This window comes from Nanorana parkeri, unplaced genomic scaffold (genome assembly GCF_000935625.1).
Source record: "Nanorana parkeri isolate BGI_ZX_2015 unplaced genomic scaffold, ASM93562v1 scaffold890, whole genome shotgun sequence".
In the NCBI taxonomy this organism is placed as follows: domain Eukaryota; kingdom Metazoa; phylum Chordata; class Amphibia; order Anura; family Dicroglossidae; genus Nanorana; species Nanorana parkeri.
In genome coordinates, this window is record NW_017307158.1 from 273435 (window position 1) to 288939 (window position 15505).

The 15505-nt window shown below is 40.9% G+C and overlaps 1 protein-coding gene across 1 annotated transcript in view; it reads right to left on the reverse strand.

The window, feature by feature from the left end:
* Positions 1 to 323: 323 nt before the first annotated feature.
* MRPS23 (mitochondrial ribosomal protein S23) overlaps positions 324 to 15505 on the reverse strand; it is a 17215-nt gene continuing 2033 nt past the window's right edge. Inside the window, exons 2-6 of the mRNA XM_018565810.1 lie at positions 14008 to 14184; positions 13358 to 13432; positions 12495 to 12618; positions 3034 to 3138; positions 324 to 410 (exon numbers count right to left, since the gene is read on the reverse strand). Coding sequence (XP_018421312.1) covers positions 324 to 410; positions 3034 to 3138; positions 12495 to 12618; positions 13358 to 13432; positions 14008 to 14184 — 568 coding nt within the window. The remainder of the gene's footprint in view (positions 411 to 3033; positions 3139 to 12494; positions 12619 to 13357; positions 13433 to 14007; positions 14185 to 15505) is intronic.

The window sequence follows — 15505 nt, forward strand, 5'->3', positions numbered from 1 at the left end:
TGTCAGAAAAAAATAGTTTAAAGTATTAAACTTAATAGCCATTGCAGAAAAATGTGTATTATTGTTTTTTAGCCTACTAGCCAACTACTTGATTATTGCATGTGATACTTGCAGTTGTCACAAAGCAAGAGAGAGTGCAAAATTTGGAAAAATTCTCCAATTCAGCTCACTTTCCAGTTCAGCTATGTTGTCCTAGATTGTTCACTTCTCTTGTCTTCTCCAAACTCTTCACCCTTTTGTGAATAACCCTGCAGGTGTCCACTACTTCTGTGACACCTTTCTCAGACCATACTGTACCTCTAAACGTGACCATTAAATTTGCTTTAATTTTCGAATTCTAACATTTTCATGACAAAAGAAACACCGTTACGGGTGTGTGTGTCCAGGCTGAGACGCTGGCAGGATCCATCCTGTCAGCGTACGAGTACGGACAACAGCACCAGCACAGACCTGCACTTGGGGTGAGCGTAGGGCGGTGCATGGCCACGTACTCCCATAGAGAAGGACAGGGGCTGCGTACTTATCACATGCAGCACCTGTCCTTCCCTGGATCTGCCCGATACGGCCGTATCGTGTGAATGAGGCCTTAATGTTCACATGTAGTCAGAACTAAAAAAGTGCAGAAAAGGCTGGTGAGACATTCAGCCTACCAGAATATCCAAAAATCGGAATTATTCAGGGGCCATTTACACTATTGTTTGGCATTACATGTTACATGTGTTGCTGTGCCGTGCAATAGGCATTGCACCTGCATTGTAGCACGCCACAATACATGGTAGTGCTTTGGGAAAATTGGTGCATGTCTGATTTTCGGCACGTTAAAGTGCGTTGGCAATCTATTAATTTGCGCATATATACATGCATTATTCTGTATATTCACAGCCTTGTTGAGAAAACAACAACAAAATCGTGTATAATACTCACAGACAAAACCTTTCTGGCTTTCAGGTGCTAGGCACTAAATTAATGCATCTTTCTTAACATGCCTTTTTTTTGTATTCTTTATTTTACACTTTTCATCATATACACAAAGAACAATAAACAACACCCATTTGTTTGATACATTGCTTAATAGCTAATATAATTATAAAATAACAAAATACACAAACAATACCCTTACATACAAAAAACCCCCTCCTAATCTTTCCCTATCACATAACGACCTCTACTCATTTCCCTATCGCATGTATGTTACATATACTGGAGAGGATTGAAAATCAAACCACTGTAGCCACGTCTGTCAAAAGCACTCCTCCCTACCATGTAACAATGAGGTCAGATCTTCCATTGACTTTATATCATGTATCCTTGACAGCCATTGTGCAACTGAAGGAGGACTAATACTCTTCCAAAGCACTGGTATGCGTGCCCTTGCGGCATTAAAAAGATGAATAAGAAGAGAATGTTTCTATTTTTTCAATGATAAACCATTAAGTGTAACAGATAGGCGTCAGGACTATCACTTAAATCAATCCCCGTCATTTTCTAACGTATTTTTTTCACTGAGTTCCATACTGTTCGTATCAGTGGACATTCCCAAAAGATATGCAGTAATGTTCCTTTGTTTTGCCCACACCTCCAACAATATTAGGGCGGTATTAGGGAACATCAACTTAAGATGAACCGAAGTCATATACCATCTTGCCAAGCACTTATAACTTGATTCTTGTGTTTTATTTGAAATGGATGCCTTATGCACTGTGTAGAGTGTATAAGTGTAGAATTCAAACTATTTGATCAGGGGCGAATGAGCGACCTAATTCGCAGTCCCATTGTCTGGTGAAGGGGGGGAGGGGAAGAATCCCCCCATAACACGCCTTTTACCAGATATGTAGGACTTAGTGTTTTGCATAATTTTACCGTACAAGAAAATAAAATACATTAACATAATTTTCAAAGGAATGTATTTGTAAATGTTTAAGTTTTGCTCTTACTGGCATGCCATTTACAGTACACATTATGGCAGTGCCATCTAGTGGAGAAACATCATTTTGCATTCCAGAGAATAAGGCGACAATGCAGACAATACATGCGGTATAAGTGCTTTTGCTATACTTAAGTTACTTCTCCTTAGTCAACAATGAGCACTTGCTCTAAATGCTTAAATCAGTTTGGTGGCTGTGGGGAAACAGATCTATTTCTTAAGGTGCCTATACACTGGGCAAATTGTGGTCGGTTTTTAATGTACCGGCCGAAATTTGCACAGTGTGTGGGACTGTCGGCTCCCTTTCAGCCGGCATTTGTCGATCAGCTGATCGAAGGAGCCGGCTGAAAAATCTTTGTACGATTAGAACCGGCAGCCAATGAGTTGCCCGCTCTGATTGGGTATTCCGACAGGTGCCGGTGCCTATTCCTCGATCGACAAGCTGTTTTTGTTGATGGAGGAATCACGTCAATTGTTTTTGTTCAGCCCGCGGGTTGAAGGAAAAAAAATGTATTAGGTGTATGGCCAGCCTTAGTAAGAACACACTGATATATAAGGTACTTGATGTCCACTTATTAGGCACATCTACCTGTTCATCCAACAAGCCAAAGCAAATAGCATAGCTGTAATTTAATTACACTCGTGAAGAAGATGGGTAATCAAAGCACCTTTGACCGCGGATAAATGCTGGTACCATACACAGTCGCAGCAACTTCTGCTCTGAGATTGGTATACAATACACTGCAAAAGGTTTTGAGATTACGTGATCCCATTCAGTTCTAACTTGAGTTATTAAAGATACACATTTTCAGGATGCCTTAGATCCCTTTGTTAGGCTCTATCCCATTTTGTATAATTGTAAAATGGCTGATGAAGGGATCCAAGGCATCTCGAAAAATTGCATCTTTAAGAAATTAGCCATTGATGAATGCATAAGGTTTGAAGTGATCCCCTTTATAGGCTAACAGTACAATACTGTACTATGCAATACATTAAAGAACTACAGGAAAAAATTGTATTAAACCTTGCAGTGGGGTTACCCCCGGCACTGCAAGAGTTAAGTGCTCCTTTTTGTCTGGGTGTTTAAAAAAACAAAACGTTATACTCACCAGACCACCCCGAGCTGGCTCCCTGCTACTGTGATCACTGAAACGTTTCTCCTCCTCGGCTGCACAGATGGAATACTCCTTGGAGTCCTCAGGTCTATACACAGCCTATGCACAGTGTATAAAACGTGATGACACCAGGATCCTAAAGCTGGCCATATACCTATAGATTTTCTATGGTCAGATAGAAAAAGTGCAACAGATTCCTCCACCTATACTAAAGTGTGTGGATGGAGGAATCTCCCACTGGGCCAAGCTTCAGTATGTTGCTAGTCGGCCCCACTAGCTGTCAAAATACCTGAACAATCTCATTGAATGCAGGCATTGTTCAGGTATTTTGAGAGCCAGCGAGGCCGACTAGCAAGATACTGAAGCTTGGCCCAGTGGGAGATTCCTCCATCCACACAGTTTAGCATAGTTGGAGGAATCTGTTGCACTTTTCCCATCTGGCCATAGAAAATCTGCAGATAATCTATAGGTGTATGGCCAGCTTTAGGACCGCTGCAGGAGAGACGTTCAAGACAAAGATCTATACACCTATAGATTATCTGCAGATTTGCTAAGCTTGGCCCAGTGGGAGATTCCTTCATCCACACAGTTTAGATGGAAAATTCTGTTGCACTTTTTCCACCTGACCACAGAAAAATACTATTTACAACAATGATTTGGAAAATAGCAATTCTGAATACACAACACATCAAGGAGGACAGCAGCAGGACAGCAACCCCTGTTCCCCTCTTTTTCCAGGAAAATAATGCACTGAAAAAAGGGTCACCAAAACTAGTTGGGAAAATGTTGTATGCTGCTGAGATTTGAGGATGGTAGGCTCAAAAATGTTTTGTGTAATGATGATGCTTAGAAGTCACCATGGAGTAAAATCCTTGGACCTTGTTCACACGGACGTCATATGATAGCAGTGTGTACACACTTTTAGAATTTGTACATTTTCATCAAGTTCTGAGCAGCTTTGTTAAAACCTTTAAAGAAAACTTCAGTTATAGGTTGGGTATGTTGAGCATAAATCTGCTTGGAAGTGCTGTCACCTTCCAAAAACTTGAAGTAGTGCCGAAGCCTGCTAGGAGCTCCTTTAAAAGAGACAGTCAGGAGCCACCCTCCAGAAGGAAGGACAGTGACAGCACAAATTCAGAGATGATTTGAGGATCTAAAGCTGAGTGATACACAAATCAGCCACATTTATGTTAGTAGTTAAAGGAGAACTATGGGGTTCTATCTTTTCTTGATTAATGCATTCCTTAGGCTAAATAAGTAAATTATGTAATTTACTCTAATTAGCCAAAATGCACAGTAAGGCTGTAAACCCTTATTTAAGGTGGTGGGCGGAGCTAAGAGAAGATGAAGAGACATCCCGACGTGTCTGACGGGATCCTCCCCACTGATCTTCCTCACTGTGACTGACAGTGATTCTTGAGAGCTGCTGCGCGTCCACGAATATATGGACATGCGCAGCAGCTCTCTCCTTACCTGCACGTCCCCGTGTGCCAGCCGGGCTCCTTCCCCCCCCCCTCTCTCTCTCTCTCTCTCCCTGCCCTGTGTGACACTGACATAATAAAATGATCGTGGATCGCTGATGACAGAGGGGAAGGAGCTCTCTCTCTCTCTTCAGCATTTACTACAAATGGAAAAGTCCATATATGGTAAATGATGTCACTGGAGATCCCTGCAGATCAATGCTTGACAGTCTGCAGGGATCCCCAGAGAGAAAGCTCCTTCCCCTCTGTCATCAGCGATCCACGATCATTTTATTATGTCAGTGTCACACAGGGCAGGGAGAGAGAGAGAGAGAGAGAGGGGAAGAAGCGCGGGGCGGACACGGGGGCGTGCAGGTAAGGAGAGAGCTGCTGCGCGTCCACGAATATATGGACATGCGCAGCAGCTCTCTCAAGAATCACTGTCAGTCACAGTGAGGAAGATCAGTGGGGAGGATCCCGTCAGACACGTCGGGATGTCTCCTCATTGCAGCGCTTAGCCCCGCCCACCACCTTAAATAAGGGTTTACAACCTTACTGTGCATTTTGGCTAATTAGAGTAAATTACATAATTTACTTATTTAGCCTAAGGAATGCATTAATCAAGAAAAGATAGAACCCCATAGTTCTCCTTTAAAAGTACTTGAATGCATTTTTAAGATTTAACACCTGAGTTTAGTATCACTTTAACATTACCAAAGTGGAGCTGAATGGAACTTGCTTTACTTTGCTGTCTCTTACATCAGTACATTTATTACTTTTCCATCTAAGACTACCCTGCCCACAGGGTGACAACACTGCTGAGGGATTTTACTTTAGAACTGCCGTTTTGTTTTTGTTTCAATTGTCTTTTCGACAACTACAAATTTTAGCGGCTGATTGCAAGCAAGTGCATACATTTACAAACAACACCTATGCAAAGATACTGCACCTTTCTGCCACTGTTCTCCCTGGCCACCTCTCCTCACCTGGGCATCTTTCCCCCAGCAATTAAAACACTCTTCTCCCACGCCCCCAGGATAGAACTGTTGCTATCTACATATGGCATTGCAGTTCTTTATGCTTAATTTTTGCCGGATTCACTTGGATTTTTCTATTGGGATTAGCTGAAAGGGGTCCTTCTAAAAATGCAAAACACACATTCAGTCATACTTTCTGGTGCAAATAATCCCTAGTCTATATCATATAAATATCATCTATTATGAATCTGCTATAAAAACACTACACACACACGGAAAAAAAAAATATCTAATGTGAATGAGACAACATAGGTTGGACCATTAACAACACAACTGATCCACAGATTTATATCAGCTTGCAAGCAGACCAGATGTTTTAAGAAATAGAGTATGCGCTCATTTTAAAAGCCCTGCATAACCTAATTTACACTGGCTTTCTTTTTTTCTATCTTGTTGTGGCATGATCTGCTTGCTACTGTGAATATCTTCCACAGCATGCCATTCATCTGGTAAAGACATCACAATTCATTTGCTGTTCAAAATAGGAAAAAAAAAATCTCATTAACAAAAGCGGTATGTTAAAAAAGGTAATAGTTATTCAGTCTCTCTCTCCCACCACCTCATTTTCCACTGTAATCTAAATCCAAATACTGCTGAGAAATCTACCTTACCTCATGTATGTATCCTCTCCATTTTATATTGCAAGGTTTGGTTGAGCACCGTTTCTGTGATTAGTGTGTGTTACAATGCATGTACTTGGTTTGTGTGGAATCTGTGAGTGCTATATAATCAAAAGCAATAATAATGGTTGAAGTGGCATCACTGATAGAGGAGCGCTGTCTCTAATTAAAAGGATGCATTTGTTGTTAAACTGAACCTGTGCTCAGTCAATGTACACTAAAATTTTTACATATTCTGGACCAGCACAAAAAGCACATTAAAACAAACCCTCATTCACCTCTGTAGCTACAGGCACTGTGGAGAAATCCATCCACAATTCCCAGAGGCACTCATCTTACCTCCTTTCCTATTACTTTCTATTGCATCAGAATCTTGGCACCCTGCCAGCCTTCTAATATAAACAAACAGATGTCTGAAACCTGACTTTAGAGCCTTTGAAGTCCTCTTTCAGATTACAAGCAGCTAAAGAGATCGGGGATTTATTTTTCTAAAAGCTTGTTAAAAATTTGAAAATACTTTAATGTCCAAAGACTGGGCATGGTGTACCTTAAAATGTATGTAAAGAGAAACCTATTTTTTTTACGTTTTAGATAGAGACGGGATTAGAATCTTCATCAGGTTTTTATTGATGTCTGTGCCCCCGTATGGGAAAATTATCTATTAGTATGATGACCACTATCACTGAAACAGAAAGTGAGGGGAAATCCAACATTTTAGAGCTAAAAGGTAAAAAGGAAAAACTTTCCATTGGGGACACCAGTTCCGGGGACAACTGTCAAAGAGGGGAATTTCCCTCATTTGGGGAGATTTCCTGTAACTTCCTGTTGCGTCTCTGGGACCGAAAGTAAAGGGAAATCCTCCTAATGGTACTCAAAACAGCAAAAAATAACCCGATAGGGCTTTTAAACCTTTCCTATTAAATCTGTGCCCCCCCTCCCCCATTGTAGACAGTGTGGATGCAGAATGTAAAAGGAAATAAGTAGGGATCTCACTTAAAGCTCTCTTTACTGTTAAAGGAGAACTATGAGATGGGTGATTTTCACTCAACCTTATAATTCGAGCCGACGTGCGACAATGAAACTGTCACAGGTCGGCTCAATAGATCGGGAAGTGAGTGAACACATACCGTCGCTCGCTCACTTCTCGATCATCTCCCTGCAGAGAGCCGTGTCTGTCACTCACGGCTCCCTGCAGGGATTTCCCCTCTCCGATCCCCTAGCTCCGACTGGTGGAACGGACGGGGGAGGGTACAGCTGGCTCTGCCTCTGAATAGGCAGAGCCAGCTGTCACTCACGCAGGTGGGTGGATCTCAACAGTAATGTCGGGATTCGTCCAGGCCGCGGCAGTCTCAGTATTCCGCGAGCTGTAGCTCGCTATATACGGAGCTTTGGGTCACGGGAGGAGGTTAGTATATGTCCTCCCGTTACCCTTAGGAGAACTATGGGGAAAAAAAAACTTACCCCATAGTTCTCCTTTAATAAAATGTATCCCAATCTTGCTCATCTTGAAAAGGAGGCTAGAAAATAGAGAAATAGGTACATTAAACATTTTGCTTTCATTTACCAGTGGTATCAGCTACATCCACTATCCCCTTGTCTAAAATAGTTAACCTTGTGGGATAGGAGCTGAGATCTATAGAAGCAAAAACCTTGAACAATAAAAAAATGCAGGGCTGACACCTTTCTTTCAATCTGCTCACCATGGATCAGCAAAATTCTATTAGCGTGAATAAGATATGTATGTTCTTGACGTCCGGATCTCCAGCCCTATTAGCCCACTTCCTTTCCCAATGCACTCAAAGTTCTTAGTTCCACTACTTCAACACACCCCATATCATGAACAGAACCATTTCCAAATCCCAGTATTTCGTCTTCCCTCTTAACATAATGGGGTAAACACACATTTATTTTACCTATAACTATGCCCACATTAAAATGTAATGGACCATTGTACATTTTCTTTTGCACCTTAGGAAGATGGTCTTTTTTGTATTTAAAATGAAAAAACGGTTTTAAATTCGTTTTTGTTCCTGTTCATTCTCGGGTAAGTGAATTCTCTCTCAGGTCTACTTTTAGGAAACAGAAGTAAATAACATTTAGTTTTAGCAATACTTCATAAAATAAGGATCTTGTGCAGAACCCCCCCCCTGAAAAAAAACAAAACAAAAAAAACTCAAGTAATATTATTTTACTTTTAAAGAAATCACAATCTATCACATTTACATTGAAAACACAACAATTTTATAGGAAATGATGCATTTTTTTTTTTTAAAAAGTCATAGAAAACACAAATTGTTCCACATGTTAGGCTTTTCCTTTTTCCTAAGTGTTTTTTAGTGTGTTAAATGACAATTGTACAGTCTCCAGGCTCTGTAATTTCTACATAAACTTTCTTCATTAGGAGTTATGAGGCAGGCTGTGACTTGTCAGTCTCACCTGAATGTTTCAATTGATCAATTATTGATGCAACACTTGAGCTTGACCGTGGCTGGCTTTGTGGCGCAGGAGATGGTGGATTTGACACCTGCCAAGGATAAAAAGTTGTAAAAGAAATTTTTTTAAAGTGAATAAAAAGGAGCTTTGAAAACATTTTTCTTTTTACCATTTATGCTACAAGGCAATTATGAGTAATTTGCTCCAGTGATAGGCACATGTGGGCTTCCCATTGTTTTTTAATACAATCAAGTAAGATCATGGCTTTGTTAGGCCCTCAGCTGTATTAAGTTTAGTAAGGGCCAAAAGTTTTGCTGGTAATGTCAAAGTCCCCATAATGGATTACTTAAATAAAAAGGTCCAGACACTTATTTCTTCTAAATTTCATCATTTAAAAATACTATGAATACTGTTGAAGGAAAAGATTTGATGAATCTTGTGCAATAAGACTGCACTTCCTGGCACAGATTTAAATCAGGGATTCCCCCTATCCCGGCAAACCACCACATTTACTACCTTGCCACACACATTCAATGCACTGCAAAATAGGAATATAGACTTAATTTCCATTTTTATTTTTGGGTTCTTTACCCTCTTCACCTGCCAAAGATTTAGAGACCATAAACAAAGTGCACATTTCATTCAGACATTAAATCGTTAACTAACTTTCTCAGAAATGGTAAAAGCGAAACACCCATTTTTCCCATGGCTAATGTGCAGTTTAGCTAAATTTAAAAGAGAACTATGGGGTGTTTTTCCCCATAGTTCTCTTAAGGGTCATGGGAGGACATATACTAGCATCCTCCTGTGACCCAAAGCTCAGTATATCGCTGCAGCTCGCGGTATACCAAGACCGTCGCAGCCGGGACGGATCCCGACAATGCTGTCGAGATCCACCCAGCTGCATGAATGACCGCTGGCTCTGCCTATCTAGAGGCTGCAGGTACCAGCTGTACCTGCCCCTCCCCCGTCCGTTCCCCCAGTCAGCGCTGGAGGATCGGAGCGGGGAATCCCCGCAGGGAGCCGTGACTGACAGTCACGGCTCTCTGCAGGGAGATGATTGAGAAGTGAGCGAGCGACTGTATGTGTTTGCTCACTTCCCGATCTATTGAGCCGACGTGTGACAGTTTCATTGTCACACGTCGGCTCGAACAATGAGGTTGAGTGATTTTCACTCACCTCATACTTCTCCTTTAACAGATAAAACAGTCACAGGCTTAGAACTGGAATGATCAGAAATGTGTAGTCAAAAGATTATTGTGGTTTTGAGCACATAAGAACATGTTCAAAGATACAAAGCAAATGTTGCTTCAAACAAATGCCACATAGTCTCTCACAAAGTGAAAGTCTTGCAACTCTAAAATCCCAAAATCTCAAAAGTATGTTATTGATCTGAAAGACAAAATTTAGAGATTTGAATGTGCCTAGACTTGCCTGCTTTCTACAGCATGCTGGAAGTGATATTGCATTCAAGTAAAACAACAGAATGGAAAAAAGGTTGGAAGCTGGGCTCAAATGTTGTACTTCGTCCTATGTATATAATAAATATATTTCAGTGCATTTAAAAACAGAGGTTGTAACTGATAAGACCACCTCTATACAGGGCTTTATGAGATCTATTTAGGCCCTCACTTACCTAATCAAAACATTTCAAAAAGCATTAACATGACTACAGTTGCAAAATTGTATCCAGCTTTATGGACTATAGAACAGCCTGGGACCTCATACAATAAATATTTTTAAAGAAGAACCCTCACAACCATGTTTAACCTCCTGCCGTCTGCCTGTTGAGAAAAAACGGACAGACGGCAGACTCACATCCGCGGGCATTTTTTTCCTGCACACGGACAGGAGAAAAAAAGCCACATATACTTTACAGCCGTTACCGGCTGTTTCACATACAACCGATCAGCGGCTCTACAGCCGCCGATCGGTTGTATGGTGTGATTTGTTCGCCCCCCCCCCCCCCCCCCCCGCCCCCCACCCCCCCGCGCACGGCCCGGGACTGGCTCGGGAGGGCGTTAGGAGGTAAGATGGGAGGGAGATCAGCATCTTCCTCCTTGCTGAACTCCCTCCAAGGTCTGTATTACATCACTTCCGCATTCACCTGTCAGTCCTCTGGCTGCTATAGCCAGAGAGAAGAAGCTGATGAAGCAGATCTCTGCTTCATCAGCTTCCTTTGGGATCCCAGGTGACATTAGGGGTCCTAGAGACTCCTAATGCCTCCATAAAGGAGGACCTGTCAGTGTGCCTTTGCTATTATATAGGAGGGTTGTTATCCCCCTGTGTAATAGCAATAACAATAAGTTATAAGTTAAGAAAAAAAATATATGTACATAAAAAAGTTAAAAAAAAATAAGTCACATATAAAAAAAGTTAAAAAACAAAACAAAATGTTTAAGTTCCCCACCCCCACAATTACGCACATATAAACGTACATATGCATCAGATGCGTCAGCGCGCGAAAACAACAATTGTGCTACACGTTATATATCTTTGCGAACGTTGAATTCTAGCCATCAATCACTGATAACACTAAACTGATGAGCAGTAAAAGCTTTTAAAGCGTCGCCTATGGCCAATTTTGGGTATAGTAGTTTTCTGAGGTTTCGCACGTGCGCGCAATTTTAAGGCTTGACATGTTTGGTGTCTTTTTACCCGACGTGACCCCACCTTTTTTATTTTACCAAAAAATTGGGTAATAATAAATGTTGTATAATGTAATATATGGGAAACGTTTCTTTTTTAAAAACATTTCTGTAATTTTTCCTTAATATAGTAAAAAATAAAAACCCGTAGTGGTGATTAAATATCACCAAAAGAAAAAACTCTGTCCCCAAAAAAGGGTATAAAATTCACTTCAGTACAGCGTCGCATGACGGAATAAATGTCAGTCAAAGTACTGCAGCGCTGAATACTGAAAAATGGCCTGGACAGGAAGAGGGTTTAACACCGCGGACTTCAAGTGGTTAAACTTTTATCTAATCCCCATGGGATTAAGTACATATAGTTGTTATTGTTCACTGCTAGCTGCACTTCCTAGAGTCCTAAATTGGATTCGGTGTGCAGATGGGGTAGGCTCTGCATTAACTCTCTTTCTCATCCAGATGAACCCGGCTCTGTAATAGTTGTATGCTTCACATACAGGTGAAACTCGAAAAATTAGAATATCGTGCAAAAGTTAATTTATTTCACTAATGCAACTTAAAAGGTGAAACTAATATATGAGATAGACTCATTACATGCAAAGCAAGATAGTTCAAGCCGTGATTTGTCATAATTGTGATGATTATGGCTTACAGCTCATGAAAACCCAGATCCACAATTTCAGAAAATTTTTGGCAGTGTGGGCAGGTGCCAAGTCCTGCTGGAAAATGAAGTCAGCATCCCCACAGAGCTCGTCTGCGGAAGAAAGCATGAAGTGCTCCAAAATCTCCAGGTAGACGGCTAAGTTGCATTAGTGAAATAAATGAACTTTTGCACAATATTCTAATTTTCCGAGTTTCACCTGTATAACACAACAGTTGACACCTCATGAAGCCTGGAGGTGCTGTTAAAGAAAGTTGGTCTTCTGGGAACGTAGGCATCTGCAGAAAGAAAGTGTGTCTGTTGCAATGCCCTTCAATGAAAGTTCAGAGACACAAGTGGGGAGGGGAAGAGGGGAAATTTATAGTGCAACAGTTTGTCTCTTTAAGGACCAGAGGCAGAAGAAGATGGCACAGAAACGGGTGACTCTGGAGTCCTGCTTTAAACAGGGATTATTTCTATATTCATTTCAAGTGCGTCTCTCACTGGTACTATTATTGAGTGTTACCCATTCGCTGCAAAAGGAGAAATGTGAATATTACATGCTTAGCGTTATCTAGTTTGGTTCTAATTTTTGTTATCAAAAGCAACACACTTACCGCTGATACTCCTGGCCTTCTTAAAGTGATACCTTCTACGAGTAGAGCCTTTCCAGTCTCTTCAAACAACTTCTTTTCACCTACTACTCCAGATTTTTGAAGTTCTAAATATTTCTCTACAAATCTGAAACAGACAGGAGACAGCATGTAACACAATGGCTACAGACAGTGTTATGAGCTCTCCAAGTAAACATATGTGTAACTATATAGGCTATGGAGTGACAATCATTTGCTCATTACATCTATATGAAAAAAAAGGCACAATTAAACCAATTACCTTAAGAAAACAGATTTATTAACAAAACACCTCAGCCTTCCTGTCAAGGCGTCTTGATTTTATTTTCCAAATGCAGGTACTCTACTCTAAACGGCTATCATTTTGTTTATTTTGAGCAACATGGCTTAGTTAGGTAGACATTGGCAAAATGTTTTGTGGAAAAAAGGTATAGCGTTTATACTGCTTTTTTAATAAGTGTGCTTTGCTCACTACAATATTGATTTTAAAACAAAAAGTGCCATTGTCCTTTAAGATCTTTCATTCATTTCAGCATCTGTTTCAGAATGTTCAGAAAGTCACGTTACCAGAACTGTATATCATATTAAGCAAGTATGCAGAGCAAAGATGCAGGTGAGACCGAGTAGATGTCATACTGAGTGCAGAATGATGATTTCATTATGTGGACCACAAGGAAGTCATCAAGAATGTACATGTGGAACATTGTACCTGTGCTGGACCAAACTACAATAATAATAGTACAATTAAATTGGCTAAACACATTAAAAGGAGAACTATGGGGTTAAGTCTTTCCCCCATAGTTCTCATTAGGGTAACATGCTGCATTCAAATTAATATATAATCTTACCTCTGGCATATAGATTTGCGTTCCTTTCCATACAAATAAATCATTCCAGGGCTACCATAAGTGTCATAAAATTTGCTGAGGAGAGAAAATTGAGAATATGTTAGAAAAAAGAGAAAAAGCAATAGTAAAAGTGAATTGCAAGCAGTTATTATTACATTTAAAATGAGTGACAAGTTCACTTTTAAAGCCCATCTCCAGCATTTTGGTTTTTATAAATAGCCGCCCTGTAAGGGTTAAAGTGAGCTGAAATGCTGACTTCTTCTCCGGCGATGTCCCCCACAGACTCAATGCTCCTGTTATCCAGCGCCGGATCTCTTTCAGGTTTAATGACAAGGACCCACTTAGACTGACGGGAGAATGCATTGAAGTAGAGAATGACAAGATGTGCTTACATGGTGCCCCCCTCTGCAACATTTAGAACTCAATCCACCACCGGTGGATGAAGAGTTGGAAAAGGACCCATAAAGAAAACACAACTGTACTGAAGACATCTGGAAAAAGAAATGCAAGAACCAAAAAAAGAATGTCTGGGGATGGGGTGCTGGAGTGGGGCTTCACGTCTTAGACTTGCCCTACAATACCATCTATGTTTACCTACAGTATAATAAACTCTGATCATTGTAAAGAAAGCGGACAGTTCAAAGACTCACGCTTTTATGACATCTTCTCGGTAAAAAATTGCTGGCACATTGTCAACAGGCTTCAGCCGACGTTTTGGCGGACTCACGTAGGTGGGTTCCCTTTTAGGTGGAAAGGCAGCATACACATCAAACCAGATTGGCTTCTCATTTTGCTTTTTCACTCCTGCACGGATCAAATCTCGTGTTCTACAAAATGGACAACATTAGAACAGTTACCAATTCTTAAAACTGGTAAGAGAGTGCAGAATTTTTTCTCTTAATTGAGAAAAATTCAAAAACATATCCAAAACACTGCTACAAATGCAATCAGGCACATTCAGTAAGGCAAAAGGTAATGAACAAACATACAGCAATCAATATCAACTAAATGTATTTTTTCAGACTCTAGAAAAAAACAACTAATAAACTGTTATGGGCTACTACAGTTTGAATTTTGCTTTTTGAACCTCACTATGGAATACCATAGAGTGCAGATACCTATCCTGCCTATGAACAGCACAAAAGATTTAAAAAAAAAGCTGAATGCAGAACATACATTCGCATCATTCACAGAGGGGAAGAAGGGATATGCCAAAAGAAATAATGTTCTCTTGCTCAGGGCTATTTTCCATGACATTTTCCCACAATCATATAACTCAGGGCTCAAAATGTCAAGTCCTGAGCTACTAGCCAGGCCTTAAGAGTTACTTGCCAAAGGCCGAAAAGGAACGGAGTCAGGACAGCAAGGAGCGGCTGCTTTCATAAGTCAGGTATGCAATCCGTGACCGCGTGCCTGACTGAATTTCCACTCACCCTCTCTTTATTTCCACTCGCCAAAAGCGAGCGGGCGAGTGGAAATTTTGAGCCCTGATGTAACTTATCGGTAAACACGACTTCCTTTTTTGATCGAAAGGAGTCTGTCAGCTTACACATAAGCAGGGGTACTTGTTTAGCCCACTAACAGATTGCAAGTTTCAGAATCATGGTGTACGGTTTCCTGACCAGCAGCCTATACCTTAATTTGTTGTGGTAGCACATCGGCACAGGTACCTATCAACAGTATGAATGGAAATTTTGCAGCTCCCACCATTGTTTCCAAATCCACAGCACCCCCTATACAAAATGCTTTAACTCTTCATGTGTACCCCCACCTGACCAAGTTCCTGGTGTGAGTCCATAACATTGTTTTTTTTTGCTATGCAGCCCAAGCAGACATAACCTACCACCAAAGAGGTGTGTGCTATGCCCTGGTGGCTGCTATTTATTGTAGAAATCCTTCCACAAATGCCGCCAGGTTCAGTGCTGATCTGTGGAATAACAGCATGCACCGCCAGGCTGAAGAATTTTCATAGAAGTTGTATTAACTTTTCCCACAATGCAAAGCAACATTGGAGGTGGTGGTCCCTGTCATTTATCCACCTGTCCTACAATAACAGGTTGCTTTGTGACATGGGATGTAAACAATCCCTTGAGGCTACAAGCATCAGATCTCCGTAAGTATACATCTGTGGAGGGGGAATTTATTAGA